General features: G+C 43.7%; 1 protein-coding gene across 2 annotated transcripts; it reads right to left on the minus strand.

The window, feature by feature from the left end:
* Nucleotides 1-1,088: 1,088 nt before the first annotated feature.
* Nucleotides 1,089-15,781, minus strand: STYXL2 (serine/threonine/tyrosine interacting like 2). 2 transcript variants are annotated; one of them, XM_052703059.1, is made up of 6 exons: nt 15,630-15,781; nt 14,913-15,060; nt 12,736-12,830; nt 11,809-12,040; nt 10,595-10,812; nt 1,089-9,065 (listed from the first exon to the last, which is right to left on the minus strand). In XM_052703059.1, the coding sequence occupies exons 2-6, from the start codon at nt 15,023-15,025 to the stop codon at nt 6,238-6,240; spliced, it is 3,486 nt and encodes a 1,161-aa protein (XP_052559019.1). In that variant the 5' UTR covers nt 15,026-15,060; nt 15,630-15,781; the 3' UTR covers nt 1,089-6,237. The 2 variants fall into 2 exon arrangements, with proteins under 2 accessions (XP_052559019.1, XP_052559010.1); XM_052703050.1 differs by having other exon boundaries at nt 11,809-12,061.
* Between the last annotated feature and the right edge of the window lie 449 nt (nt 15,782-16,230).

Raw genomic sequence — 16,230 nt, forward strand, 5'->3', positions numbered from 1 at the left:
TGGTTCAGTTTTATGCCTATGTACATGCCCTTCTGAATGGATTTGTTCTTCCTTCCGTGGCTGCTTGTTCAGAGTCCTTGGTAAGTTTGAATCGGGTTGCAAGATTTATTGATCTGGCCTTGTCCATTTTGTGGTGTGTTCTTTGATTTAATTTAATGACCGTAAAGCATTCAGGCATGTTGGCATGAAGGGTGCACTGGAAAACACTAAGTGATTGATTGATTGATTATGGAGAGACATTGCTCTCTCCACAGTTAACAATGAAGCTAGTTTCCCATTACACTCATCTCTGTCTTCCAGGACACCCATGCCTTAACTAAAAGTTAACCACTCTGCCTAAAATTTCCCAGGTTTGAATCTGCTGTGGGAGCAGTTACATTTTTTGCATATGGATTAGGTTTATCTATTTTAAAGATAACAAATATCCTTGAAACGCTATATATAGGGGAAGGTTCAAAGCACGGACTGTCCCTTCCGCTGCTCTCTAAGGTTACTTTTGCACCACCACATCTGGATGGCTTCACATAGACATTCCAACACTTACTTTAACCTGTTGGTCTTGGGGAGGAATGAAACCATTTTGTCGCCTGCTCTTATGACTCACAAATGATGCGTTCGGTTTGTGTCTGTGTCCGTGTGCATGTGTGGGAGTGGGTGCAAGTGCACCCTCTGGTAGGGGAACAGCAGTCGTAGAAAAACACCAAGCTCAGAAGATACTGAACAACTGTAACAGAGGAAGTAATGTGAAATCAGCTCCTGAATAAAATATAATGTACTGAAAAGCAAAAGGCACTCCAGAAGAAAAGAAAAAAAAAGACACAATTCTTCCATATCCAAAAAATGTATGTTCATAGGGTTACCCAAAACGACAGAGCACTCATTTAAACGGATTATACTGGTACCAGCAATGTAAGCAGTCTAATCCCACACCTCAACACAACCTACTTTTAACCTCTATCCACTTTTTACACAAAGAGCAATATAACAAATCTTGTTGGCATTTAACTGATTACGCCCAGACAAAGAAGTGAACACCTTTCTGAGAAGACTGGGGCAATTCACACACCATTTAGAGCGATGATCCCATCTCTCTGGAGAACTGTTTATTTGTTACACATGGTTCACATTTTTGAAAGTTCCTTCACAACTGAACAGGCAGAAAATTAACACAGTTTGGTTTCTCTGAATGGCAAATGAAATTCCATGGAGTGGGTAGGGAGCTCTCACAGAGATTTTGCTGGAGTGTATGAGCATGCAGTTTCTGTTTCCGAGCCCTAGACTGTATTAATCCCATGCTTTCTGCATCTCTGCTAGATTGTCTATAAATTTAGGAAGGTTATATGGATACTATGTTTTCACGTTATAATGTATATATCCAATATATTTCAGCTAAACCTTTTAAGGAAATGCAGACAATGCAGCATAACCATCCCCAACTAAAACTTTTTGTCTCATAATTCATCTAGCTCTCCACTACAACTAATGTGTAAGCATTTCTCAAGGAGCTGTATAAAAACGAAATTGTGCTAAATGCCTTTTAAAATTACCCAGTCTAAACTAGAGCCACAAGCAATAAAACAAATTGCCCTGAAAATCCTAGAGGGGGGGGGAAATGGGCTATAGCCCTGCCTGCCAGTACAGCCATGCAGCATGCAGCTGATACGCCAGGAGTAACTATTTCTGGCAGTGCTTCCACTTCCTTTTAAACTTGCTTCTTGAATTCCCAACCTAGCACATTTTACCACTGATGTCCCATCAACATCTTCGGCATCCCATCAATGTCACCATTTCTCCCAGTCCTCTTCAAATTTCCCAGAAATCCATAATTTCTGTAAATCCCACCATCCCCCTCCTTCCCACAGAGGTTGTCTCATGGTCTTTCACCAAAACCATTATACAAGTAAACAAGTTTGGCATCAGCCTCTTTGGCTCCCATAGATAACTTCCTTTTTATCCACTGTAGATCTGCTCCTTAATTTGTCTATTCTCTTCACATCTCTTTTTCAATAATTCCTAGTTCCAATCTCTCCAGCTTTCATAGTTTTCTTATTTCACTCAGACCAACATCAGATGTGTTTCTCTGTCCTGCTATCCCTTCTTTACTTCATTGTTTCCCACATAACCTGGATTTCTACATTTTTTTCAAAGGACATCAAGAAGAGTAGTAGAAATGAGAAGCCAGCTGTGAAAAAAACCCAGGACTTAATGAGACTGAACCACTGAGCACTAAAATGGTAGATGAAGTCCAAGGTTAATAAATGTAAAGCATTGCACATAGGAAAATTTAGCCTATAAAACGATGATCTCAGAGATGACCACTGCCACCCAGCAGCACGATTTTGTGGCTATAATAAATAGTTCAATGAAAATGTCACCTTGGTGCTCAGCAACAGCCAAAAAAGCATGCAAACTGTTACGAGATGACAGGGAAGGAACAGACAGAAAAATAAAGGAGGCCATTGTGCCACAGGATAAATCCCTGCTGCACCTGCACTGTGAATACTGTGTGAGGACTTGGTCGCTCATCTCAAACATGATAAAGTAGACCTGTGAAGGGTTGAGAGAACAGTGGTCAGAGTAATTAAAGACATGGATCAGCTCTGATAGGAGGAATGAGAAACCCATTAGGCTGCAAACAGACAGCTAAGGTGGGACATAATGATAGAAGTGGGTAAAATCTTGTGGGTCATGTGGATTCTAATCAGGAATCTGTATCTTGGCATTGAAGTAGGCTGGTAAGGAGCAGGTTCAGAGCAGAAACAGCGCGATGGTTTAGCATTCAGTGCATAGCAAGTGTAGAACTTCTTGCCAGAAGAGATCATGGAGGCTAACAGGTACAAGGCTATAATGTCTATAACTCAGAAATGATTAGGCACCTCCATGGAAGGAAAATCTGTCAAGGGCTATTAAATAAAAAAATATCACATTTGGCTCAGGAAGTCCTTGAGTTGCAAATGACTGGAAGCTGGGAGACCATCCTGGGGAAAAATCACTTATGTCACTGCTTTTATATTCTTCCCTAGGTATTCACTGTTGTTCTCCATCAGAGACAGGATATTGAGCCAGATGGACTTTTGGTTTGACCTCATATAGCCTTTCTGATGTTCTTATGTTTATATTCTTAACTGACTGTATGGATGCTCTTTGCACTTTCACCTTCCACTAAATAATGCCAAAAAAAAACCCCTCACGTTCCTGCCTGCAGCAGCAAAGTGAGGCTGAGAAAAACATCAGCCCCAGTGCATATTTGCTGAAAAATCCTTCCCAGACAAATTTGGATACTTACCTACTCTTTTAGCCTAATGTCAGACTAAGTGTCATTGCTGAAAAAACATTCTCTCTGTGGCTCTGATCACCCGAAACAATTGGTGCAGACCTCTCCTCTTTCACTGACTCTGTATCGCCTTCTGAAATCCAATCTTAAAACCTGACTTTCTAGCCTCCCTTCAACCCCTTCATTTCTGTCTCTCCTGGTTATTGGTCTTATGACTGAATGCTTTAATATTTTCACCATGCAAGGTCTTTATGTCACTGTTTCATGTAATTTATACTTGTGAGCTGGAGTCTTTCCCAACTCACTTTCAAGCATAGGCCATGTACTGAATGGAGTCCAAAATTATCCCCACCCCCTTATTGCTTTGGGGGTTTGGCTTTATTAGCAAGGATATAAGCAATAAGAAAATAAAGTTCAGCTGTTTCTAAGGCTTCTCCCTCATGACTGCTCAGCCAGTATCCTAGACGGCTTCTCCCCAGCAAGCCATTTTTATCTCTCTTTTAGACAAGGGAACTAATAAGCCACCTACCTCAGTGAGTCAGCAGAACCCACTTAACCCTTTCCCAGAAGGGTCAGAACTCGCTATCAGGCTGGTTTGGCTCAGGCTGGTTACAGAACCATATTCTGCCCCTCAGTCTTGAATAATTTATTTGTGCGGCAGACCTGGATTGCTGTTTAAATCAAAATGCTACCCAAACAAAGGCTGTGCTGTGCAGTGCAAAATGAAACCAATTACTACATCGTATGATGCTCATCTTTTACAGTGTGAGATGCCCCCTACAGTACCTGCAGAGGACAGGCGTTTCTGTCGAGAGCAGCAGCAGCCTTAGGAAGCAGGAGAGATTTTCAGAGGGAACAGCCTTTGTAAAAGAGCAGATTCAGAAGGTGTTGTGCACTTTCACTTTGATCCATCAAAACTGAAGTAACCACTTACTGTTGTAAGGAGACAGAGGACGGATCTGGTGCTCACGCTTGAGATCTTTTTAAAATTGAAATTAAAGTAAGCTCCAATTAAGCATAAGCATCACATTGTTTCGCACAGAGCAACTTTAGCAGAGGTGAAGAATAGCAGAAAATACCTATTTTAGCACACTGCAGAAATTCAATGTAAAATCTCCGAATGTGGATCAAAGCCTGAAATGTCACCACTTTAAAGAAAAACCTCAGAGAACTATGCAGAAGTAAGGGAAGCACTGTGTTGTATTGTGTATTATATTGCAGTAGCAGTGCACTATAAGCCTTGCAGCACCTCTGAGTGCCTGGAACATTAACAAGACAATGTTCCTTGTGTACTTCAAAAATGAAATCTGTGCTTACTCATAAAAAAAAAAAAGACACAAGTAAAATATGCTCTTCCTATTTTTCTAGCCCTGGTATTGTTCAATCACCTGATTTTGAGACTCCACTCACCTGACAATAAGCAGCTATCATTTGCCCTGGTCCTGGCTGTCAGAAAGAGTAATCTTTATCTTTAGAGAAGCAGGGATAATGTCTAATCAGTGAGTTAGAGTCGAGGTAAATGATGCTAAGTTTAGGAAAATTGGCACCTGCATTTTGTTATTAGTAACCATTATTTAGATAGCATTGCTGATGTGTGTAGCGTCATACAGAGACGGACAAAAACTAGACTCTGTGGAGCTTACGACCTATATTACACAATTAAAATAGAGAGAGGTGTTAGCATAACAGTATAGGGAGCCCTAAGCATCACAGTGAGAGAGAGAAGACAGGAAAGACAACTTTCTGTGAGAGAGTGATGCTGTGCTGTTGCATCATCCCTTCACTGGTGTTTAACGTTCAGTTCTGCCAGAGGGCCCAGAAAGGGAACAGATAACTCCAGAGAAGAAACCCAGAACAACTGGCTGAGGTGTTTGTAAGAGAGAGGTGGAGGATGTTTCCTGGTAACAAAAAGTTGCAACACACCAACTAAACCCACCACCTCCTAAATCAAGCTTCAGAGCACCACACTCAACAGACGTACATTTTGTCCTTAGAGAAGTCTCTGCGCAGTCCTCTACCAACACTTCAGCTATACGCTGTTTTATTATGAGGTCAGTTTGTGTATCACTCTTTTCCAATACGGTAATTGTCCTGAAAATCAAGACATGACAATCTGACTATAGACGTGAGAGCACAGACTCAGCTCAGCTGCATACAAAACAACAAATTGAAGCCAGTGCTCCAGAAACCCAGCATACACTAACACTAATCTTCACCCTAACTCTAAATCTTGAAGTAGATTTTAGACTGATGGCAGTATTACTGCATTTTCCCAAAGTTGGCCTGAAGTTATTTGCAGGAACCAACCATGAAGCAAAGGTAATTTCATCTAAAAGACAAATATTGTACCATGTGAATACATTCATTACTGCCTTATACTTCTAAAAAGAAGGAGGCATTTTCTTTTTTCTAGCATTTGACTTTACTTCATCTACTCAGTGAAAGAAAACAGTGCCTGTATTCTCCTGAACAGTCTTATTTCTGTAGGCATTTATAAGACTGGAAAAGAAAATGGAGCCTTTCTAGCAATATCTTCTCAAGTAAAATTGATCAAGACAGGAACTCTTCAAGTTCCTAGAAAAGCTGTTGGCTTCTGCCTTTTATGATCAAAAAAGTCCTAGAAAAATGTATGTTCGGTCTTTAACAAAACTAGGAAATTGAAATAATCAAAATGAGATGTGATTGTCTTTTGAATGGAGGTGCTACCATTACTTTGCTCCTGAAACATCACCTGGCTTCTAACACTGTGTTCCTACCTACATTGATCATTTAATACTAGCATCTTCTTTCTGAAAAACCACAAACACTTCCAAAACTTGACCTCTTCCCTTTATCGCTTTTGATTAAGAAAAGAACTATCTGCAGGAAATGCCCTGCAAACCACAAAGGATTATCAGAAATATAATGATGAGTGATTCTGGGACTCTTACACTCTGCTTGTGTTCCTCTAATCTGATCCTTGGTCACTCTTCCTTTCTCCGACGGAGCTTTGCTGTAGTTTCTTCTAGTCGGCTTCTCCATGCAGCAATAATAGCATCATCATCCAATTCTTCTTCCTCCTCTTTACGCACACTTCGCTTGTACTGAGAGAACTGTCTAGATGCAAATCTCTCTTCACTTTGTTCCACTTTTGCCTCTTTCTTTCCATTCTCTTCAGACTTTGAAAAGCTCTGGGTGAACTTTCTCTTAGCTCCAAATTCTGACATGTCTGACATGGCCTCCTCTTCACACGCCTCCACATGATGAGATCTGACTCGACTCTGTGTAGATGATTGAGGGGATTCGGAGTCAAAGGATGGTTCTGGTGTTTGGCTGAAAACATGCAGTTCTGGGCTTTTTTCACCAGAACTTGCCGTCTCACTGACCCTTGACCTTGTGAACTTATACATCTTTTTGTCCTCTTTTGCCGAAGCAGAGGAAAATCTTGACATGGTTCTCAGTGAATCTCCTTTTGACTCATAGGAAGAACTGTCAAGCTCTTCTCTCTGGGATCTGGAGAATCTGTAACTGGATGTTTCAGAATCCATCTCTCTTACTTTGGATGACCTGCTGTATTTCTCTCTGAAATTCTCACTTTGATCATGATATGATGACTGTTTTTCTGTTTTCAGGCTATTGAGCCACTTGGTAACATCAGTCTCTACTTCTGACTTCAGTGCACCTGTGTTTGCAGATAGACTGGATAGAGTAAAGACTGTATCGTTTCTGTCTAGATCTGCTTGCAATGGGTGCCTGTAGTTGTTCGTTATACTCTCCACATCACCTTCTACTTCACTTTGCTCACCTTTGGTCACCTTTTTTTTAAATAGAGTGCTGCGTTTATTGTCACTTATCACCTTTTCAATTTGGTAATCTGACATTTTCTCTCTCATTTCCATTTGCATCTCCTTCTCCTTCCTGCTGAGTTTCTTTAGGTCAACATCATCGGCAAAGAGGCTATACAGTGGTTTGCTTGTTTGCATAGTCTTCATGTTCGAACTAGTCCCTTCTGCCCTCCCACTTACAGAGGTATTGCAAGACAGGACAGACTGAGACTCAGCCCTGTGCACGTCCTGCTGACCGAGATGAGAGGCAGAAAAAGATGAGCCGCACTGAGAACTGAGAAGGGAAATCTTATCATCATCTACACGCCTGCCAAGGTCTCCTGACATTACACTGGAGGCCATTGCAGACGATGGACGGGACAGCATCATGATCTCATTTTGCTTTTGAGCAATGGTTTCATTGACCACGTTAGCAATCCAGTTCTGAATGCTTGCCATAGATATCGTGTCACCTGGGCCAACTGGGAGATTGGGAAGGGGAATATTTGGCTGTGTTGCCCCGGTGCTGCTCCTGGCCTGTGATAAAGATGAATGATTTGTCTTCATGCTCAGTGTAGAAGCTGCATCCTCAGCACCATTCGCAGAGGGCGCTGAGGCCCAGAAAGCAGACAGCGGGATGCTCCCACTCATTGTGCTGTCTGTCTCCCAGCTGCACATGGACTGGCTTTCTTCTAAAATTTTCTTTGAACGTTCAAGGAGTTCTACACGTCTCTGCTTCTTTTTAGCTGAAGCAGAATCTTCACTTTTGGCAAACTCTACAAATTCCTCCTTGCTTTCACAGCCCACCTTCTTCTGCCGCTTCATTTTCCAAGCCTGGTAAGCACTCAGGTTAACATCTGACAAATTCTTCCCTTCAGTCCCCTCCTCACCAGTCTGGCTGCCATCTTCTGCTGGAGATGGTGCAGAAGACGATGATGATTCTAAATCCTTCTTGTGAAAGCCAAACTGGATCCTTTTGATCTTCCACCTTTCTAGAGGAGTCAACTTGTCTTTGTTCTTTTGGCAGAAATTATAGAAGGAGCTACATTCTGACAACACGCTTTCCTCATCCACATCCCTCTCCTTTCTTCCTGTTTCTGGGGATTGTCTCTCGCCACCATTCTTATTCTTAGAACGATACCTCTGGACAGCTTCCTTCTCAATCTCCATCAGCCTCTGGTTCCACATGTCCCAAGTGCTCTCTGAAGACATGGAGTCTGAGCGGCTCCTCCTCATCCTGCTAAAGCTGCTTGCTTCCAACTGTCGCTTTAGGGTTCGGATCTCAAAACTGCTCACACTCTCATCATCACTAAATTCACCTGATTGGTAAGGTCTTCCTCCCATGTAAGAATTTCCATCCTCCTCTCTGGGTGGACCCTCCATTTGGTATTTCTCATTTCTGCACTGCCAGTCATGGATCCTCCGATCTACATCCTCCTCATATTGCTCCCGTTCCTGAGCCAGAAGCCTTGGCGACACTCTTTTTCCATTCTCAGTTGCTGATTCCTTTGCAGGTAGGCCTTGTTTCTTCCTCCATTCCTCATACAACTGTTCCTCTTCCTCCTCACTGATGAGGGTGGAGCGTTTGGAAACCCAGCTAGTTTTTCCCACTGATGAAGAGCTCATAAAACTACTTAGCATGCTGATGTTGTCTTCTTCTTCTACTGTGATGGAGTGTGCTTTGGGTCCTATGACACTTTCGGAGTCCTTAGCTCCAGACAGCCGGGAAGATGTCCCAGGGTGGGTGACAGGACTTTGACTAGGAGTGACATCTTCATCTCCAGTATGCTCCAGCTCTCGTTCCTCCAGTAATTGCTCGTTAAGCTCCCTTAGCTGTTTGAGGAAGCCATCATTGGGGTAAATGGCACGCTTCTTTCTCAGAGTCATCAGAGCCTCCAGAATGGTCATATGGTGATAGATCATCAGGTAAGCAGCCACCAGCACAGCTGAGCGACTGATTCCCATTTCACTGCTGACAAGGATTTTTCCTACAGACATGGAACACAGAAGTAATTAGCTATTTCTAAAACAGAGAGAAGTTGCTGTGCACAAATACATTCTCTGAATACTGTTAAAAAACAGTAAAACTCTAGATACTTGTGAACAAAAACCACATCAGTTTCAAAAGCTGTGGGCATGCACATTTTAAAACAAGCTAAACAACATTCATATTTTCACCTATACAATTCATTTCCCCAAATAATCAAAAAGCTTATAGTAGGTATTAGAAAGAAAAGTGATGCAGTATTCCTGACTCCCAGGCTGACATAGGGTAAGACATGTAAGCTTTCCAGGCTTTAGTTTTCCCATGTGTGAAAAGGGAGCTGTTAGCGGTAGCCTCCAGGAAGGTATTGGGGGGATACACAAATAACATCAATTAGGAATATCATAGGACTTTTAAATATACTTTTATATTAATTTAATCTTTTTTTTTTTTCTTTTTTCTTTTTTCCCTAGAGCACATATCTGCTGTTTTGCAGGGCACACAAAATCTGTTACGGGTAGACTGGCTAGAGGCCAGAGCCAGAGTAAATCTCAGAATAGAAGGACCAAGCAACTAGAGGAAGAGAGCTGATTTTCACTCCAGTAAGCTGATGCAAGTACTTACTCCAAAGTTTGGGACCCACTGTTCTTTAAACAGTGAGAGCCAGAATGATCTGCTGTATTTCACAGTGTTTACACAGTAACTATATCTTGCAAAAAAACCTAAGCTTTGGCACAAAAATATGTTTTTTAAATATAGTTTTATAGCAAATTAAAGTTAAATAAAGGCTTGTGAATACAAAGAGAATAAATGAGGCCTTCCTAGCCTGAAAACAACTAGCATTATTTTTCCCTGATGTGTGATAAACTCCAATTTATCAACGTGCTCTTTGCACTGAAGCTTAATGAAGCCAGTTTAAACACCTCCTGCCTGACTGTTGATGTGTTACAATAGGTATTTTCTTAATGCACCTATTCCTACACTTTCCAAATAAATGTATTTTACATCTTTCTTAGTACCTAGTTGTCTTCCAAGTGTTTCAACAGCCAGTAAAGCCTATCTAACAGCTCATCCAAAGTGGGAGATCTCATTCCTCTTCTTTCTTTCTTCTGTCTGCTTCTTCCCCTATGTAGTCTTTGGTACCACTCGGTCATCTAGTTCAGCTTACTAGCCTAGTAAAAAATCATCTCTTCCTTGGAGGACAGTTGGATTTGCTCTTAGTGAGCTGAAGTCAACAGTGACACAAAGTGAGCATCAGTCATATGCAAAGGGAATAAATGGGAGTTATGAGTAAGAACCTGGAGGAGCAGAGTGTCCCTCCTCTTGTTCATAGTGGTGAGCTATTGAAAATGGCTTTCTGTTTTGTATGAGGCACCGCAGAAATGGGCAGTAAGTGTTCACCATACTTGGATACACAGAACAATGAATCTACCCTCCACCCACTTAAAAATGTAGCATCCACTGTTTATCAGAGTAGCACTTCCATTCATTAATTCCCAAGCACTCTAAAGTAGTACAATCTTTTTGCCTTACCCCTGTAAGTCAGCAGTGCTTCATCCATGAACTCTGCAGCTGGATGGAAGTGTTTGGAGATATCCATATCTGGAAAATCATCCACTTCAATGCCCATGTATTGGATATTCAGACCATTGTAGAAATCTGGTCCTGTGTATACACCTGTACCATGAGCTGCATTCAAGACATGTGTAATGCCCAGCCTCTTCAAACGACTTTTGTTCACTGCAACACTCCTTCAGAAAAGAAAAGAAGGTGTTAGATATCAGTGTTCCTATTTCAGGTAGTAAAAAAGCTGTGTGCTGCAAGAGCTACCCAATTCCCAATCTGTGTCACTCATCAACACATGGCTCCCCTCAGACCTTAAGGTCTTTCGAGAGTTCTGCAAACATTTCTCTACAACACTCACTGGGAAAAGATAAACCTGTACTCATCAGTATTGCTGCGCACTCTGTTTCAACTTCAGCTTGATTTTAAAATCATCCTGCCATCTTAGGTTCATGCAATTTACTTACTTCTCCATCTTTGTTATCCCACAATTGATGTTTTAAACTGCATCCCCTTCTAATTTTGTGCTGGTCGGTCAGCTTACAGGTGTCTCAGCGATACAGGAGACCTGGCCATTTCCACTCCACGTTTGCTATGGTATTTCTTTTTCAATTTTCTTTTACACAAGAAGGCCTTTAGTCCCAATTTCAAGGCCAAATTCCAACAAGAAGAGCTCAATTTGGGCTCATTTTCCTTTTCTTTTGCTACATTTTCTGAAGCTTTAAAATAGCATAGGAAAGCTGCTGAATCCTGATCCAGACGTATTTACTTCTCAGCTCACAGAGATCTTTGTACTATGTGATCTGTGCAAGCATAAATATGTGAACACATATTCAGATGGCACAAAGTTGCTCAGAAGGAGCAGTGAGGCAGTGGCACCAGCTACCCAAGGAATAGGGTGGAGACACTGTCCCTGGAGGTATTCAAGACCATATAGATGTGGCACTGAGGGACATGGTTAGTGGACATACAGTGGGGATGGCGTAGTGGTTAGACTGGGTGATCTTAGTGGTCTCTTCTAACTTTAATGATTGTATGGATCTATGATTTACATTCTAAAAAACACTGTGTCTTTTTAGGGATGAAAGGTATTAGATGCATGTAATATATGTTGTGCCTTCAGTGGTTCCATCTCACCCTTCACTGGGAAACTCATGCAACTTGATACAAAGGCTGACACTCACTTTTCTGCTATGAAGACATTAGGCCAGACTTCATCCACAGCATCTCTGGGAGTCTCCAGCCTGTCCTTTACAAGTGCCCTCTGCAAGTCCATGACACACGGAGTGTTAAACAAGCTGGTGTCATCAATCTTTTCCTTAACTCGGTTGTACAGGTCTTCCACCATCAACTGCTGTGCAGACTCTAACATCTTGGGACACACTGCATCTACCTTGATGTGCTTCGTCTTCAGTTCTGGAACAAACTGACAATTAACTAAAATCATGTAAAAACAAATCAAATACACAATATGTCATTCTTTGCTCCTAAAATAATGCTTGTGGATTTTTTTCCCCTGTGACCTCACACTGTCCTGTCTCCAAAGCATGCACATACATGCTTACCTAGTAGCCTGAAGGATTTTATAATGGGAAGAGAATAGTCCTCTTAGTCCAGAGATACAACGGATTGGGAGTTAAACTGCATGCTCATTCCAGCCCCAAAAGAATGGGAAGAAGACACTACTGCAGCAAGCAACTAGCAACCAAACCATTTCCACCACTGTAGTACATGCTTCTGACACAGATTCAGTCCACAACTTCAAAGGAAGTCACCCAACCTTTCTGTATATTGTTATTTGTTGCCCAGAGATGTGGTGGAGTAACCTTCCCTGGATGCGTTCAAGAGCCCTGGACATGTGGCACCAAGGAACATGGATAGAGGGCATGGTGGTGGAGAGTAGATGGTTGGACTACATGATCCTAGAGTTCTTTTAAACTTTAATGATTCTACAATTCTATGATTTCTTCATGGTTTTCACCTCTGCCCCAGATGTGGTTTGCGCATAAAGGCTTTTTTGTCATTTTGAGGTTTCTGAATGTAAAAGGCAAAACAATTGCAACTCAGGTCTCTACTATGAACGTACTTCTTTTAACATTTCCTCCTCTTACCTTCACTGATTATTTGTTTGGCAGCCACACCAGATGACAGATGGATAGGCTCCATGAATATGCTCTCGGTATCAGTGTCCGAAATCATCGAGTACCTGCCAACCAACCACACTTCCTATTAGGCAAATGCTCTCTGCTGGGATCCCACCTCCATGACCCATGATCCCATTAACCTTATACCCATTCTAGAAGACAAGAGGGAACTGGAGCAAAAAGGATCTACTGATCATATTATGGTAGCCCAGCTCTTCTTCAGCCTGCACACTGCTCTCCAGAAGAGAGCTAAAGGCTTCAAATAGGCCTTTCAATCTGTATAGAAAAGGTCGAGAGGGAGAGAAGCTCCAGTGAGCTGGGAGTACAGAAGAATAGGCCAGTGAGGAAGGTTTTGGGCAGAGAGATGTCTGGTTTGAGACAGGAAGAGGGATGGATCAAATAAAACAGTCTCACAAATAGCTCTCACCTCAACAGACAGACATGAATGTTGTCCTATTAAACAATTTTAAACTAATTATGATACAAAAATGCCATTTGTTTTCTGTTATCCAATTGTCTGTATGCATCCTTTGGGTTATGACGAGCAATACAAGCATTAAGGTTGAAACTGTCACTAGCGGTGTTCCTCAGGGGGTCAGTATAGGGGTCCATTCTGTTTAATATTCTCTGATGACCTGGATGAGCAGATTGAGCATCCTCAGTAAATTTGCAGATAACAAGTTTGGAGGAAGCATCAATCTGCCTGAGGGTAGGAAGGCACTACAGAGGGATCTGGACAAGCTGGATCACTGGGCTGAGGCCAATGGGATGAAGTTCAACAAGACCAAGTGCCAGCTCCTGTACTTTGGCCACAGCAACCCCAGGCAACACTACAGGCTTGTGGCAGACTGGCTGGAAGACTGTGTGGAAGAAATGAACCTAGGGATGTTGCTCCACGCTCAGCTGAACATGATCCAGCGGTGTGCCCTAGTGGCCAAGAAGGCCAATGGCATCCTGGCTTGTATCAGAAACAGTGTAGCCAGCAGGAGCAAGGAGGTAATGACCGCCCTGTGCTCAGCACCCGTGAGGCCTCACCTCGAGTACTGTGTTCAGTTGTGGGGCCCTCACCACAAGACATCACGACCCTGGAGCCTCAGAGAAGAGCAGTAAAGCTGACGACGGTTCTGGAGCACAAGTCTTATGGGGTGTGGCTGAGGGAATTGGGATTGTTCAGTCTGGAGGAGGCTCAGGGGAGACATTATTGCTCTCTGTAACTGCCTGAAAGGAGGTTTGTGGTGAGGTGGGGATCAGCCTCTTCTCCCAGGTAATAGCAATAGGACAAGAGGGAATGGTCTCAAGTTGTGGCAGGGGGGTTCAGGTTGGGTATTAGGAAACACTTATCTGAAAAAGTGGTGAGGCATTGGAAGAAAAGGGGGTGGGGGAGAGAAAGGAGGGGAAGAGAAAGGAGGGGAGGTGAGAAAAGGGAAGGGGAGGGGGGGGTTACTTTGAATGATGGTCAACAGAAGAAGAGTGATTTATGAAGATCAACATCTAGTTTTACTTTATATGAGCTCAGTGAATTTCCTAAACAATTCTTGAATGCATGTAATTAAACGAAATAAGCATTCTGCCTACATTTTTCTGCAGTGTCCCACAGCTGAGGATCCTAATGTGAAATGTTTCATAGCCTTCTGATTGAAGAGGTTGATGGAACAGATTTTTTTCAAACAGACCCCTCCTCCCTGCCTTCAGCTAACGCATCTCAAAGTGTATAGAAAGTCCTGCAGAGCATTTTGCTTAGGAAAGGACTAAAAGGGGTTACTTAGATGTGGTACTAAGGAACACGGTTTAGTGGGCAATATTGGTGGTAGGTGAATGGTTGGATAGATTACCTTGGAGGTTTTTTCCAACCTTAGTGATTTCATGATTCTGTGACTTTTTTCCATGTTTTAGGAGTAAACCATGCTTTTTTTACATGCACTAACTCACTGCTTGTTCAATGACAGCTTCCTGTTCGGTACCCAAAGCCTGCAGCTAAAGATAGCTCTCAACCAAACCCAAATCTAAAGATCCAAAGCCTTTCTTGGGGGAAAAAAAAAAAAAAGGACCAGCATGGACATAAAACATCCACAGATCCTTGTAGTGGGCAGAAAAATGGACTACGTGCTTTTAAAGAGAAGAAAGGAAAGGCAGATCACACTCACCGACTGGGTGAAGGGCTGCGCAGGTAGTGGGCCTGCACTGATTTCACGTCTGGGCCATCCTTCTCTTCATCAGGCACCACTTGCTCGCCGTCTGAATCCCCGCCGCTGGCCATGGCAGCTGAGGGAGGCTCCACTGGAAGGGAGGAACCTGCAACACAGCACCGTTACATGTAGCACCAGGCTGGTGGTGAACCCTGCCACAGGGTGGGCAGAAGGGTTCGCGTATCTTCCCAAGCAAGGCGGTGGTGCAAGGAGCTGTGTTGGCTTCTCTGCCAAGGCACCTGACGATCCTGTGTCCTCGTGCCGCTCGCTGGCTGGTGCCCAGCACGCACCAGGGCCTTCCTTGCCCGTGAGTAAGCATGCAGGAAGCCAGGAGGAAGGCTGGCAGGGCAGAAACTCTATCTCCCCCCTGTGCATGGTCTCTGTATGGAGCTGTATGCCGCCAGGCTGGGACGGGAGAGCGTCAGGGAAAGAAACATGAGACCTCACCTCCCCAGCATGAAACGTTCCTCCAGTTCCAAGCCACAGCCATGGTTTCGGCCAGCCTTAACTCTCAGGTTTTGTCCTTGTAGCCCTTTGGTGGGAGGCAGCCGTGCTCACCCAGGACGGCCATTGCTTGGCCTGGAGCTTGAAAACACATCTGCTGCCACCTCCCTGGGTGGAAGCAGCAAGCTGACAGGGCAGCAGGGAGGCAGAGAGCAAGGAAATGGCACTTACCGCCTGTGCCTGGATGAAAGGCTATGTCCCCGTCGGGGCACAGCGAAGGAGCCCTGAGAGCGGGGCAGGAAACCTGGCAGGGAGCTGTATAAGGGAGAGAAACCCACTGCCCCCCTCTCTCCCCGTGCCTTCTTCATCGAGGGGCAGGACAACTGTCGGCACCGAGCCTTTATCAGCCCTCTAAATATAGCCTGTTCCTGTGCTGGCTGCTGGGCTGCACGGGGAGGAATTCAGTGCCTCACAGGCAGCAGCTGGTCAGCTGCTTAACTCCTTCCCTGCTGCAAGACCTATCCCCCTGTGCTTTTTCTCCTTGCAGGAGGCACCCAGAGAAAAGACCAGAGCCGCCGAGGCTGGGCCTCACCTGCTGGGAGCCTCCAGGTGCCTGGGATCTAGCCAGGCACAAACTGAAATGCTAGGGTGACCCCTGATGTCCTTGGGACACACAGTGAGGGGTGAGCCATGCTGAGCTTACTAGAAGCGAGTGGCATTTCACTTCTGGATAAGCTAGCACTGAAATGCACTGCATCTTCCTCTGATACCACTTCAAAGAGGAAACCTCCATTCTGGACTTGCTGGCTCCCAGCAAAGCTTGACAGACCAG

This window comes from Tympanuchus pallidicinctus, unplaced genomic scaffold (assembly GCF_026119805.1).
Source record: "Tympanuchus pallidicinctus isolate F22 unplaced genomic scaffold, pur_lepc_1.0 scaffold10, whole genome shotgun sequence".
Lineage (NCBI taxonomy): Eukaryota > Metazoa > Chordata > Aves > Galliformes > Phasianidae > Tympanuchus > Tympanuchus pallidicinctus.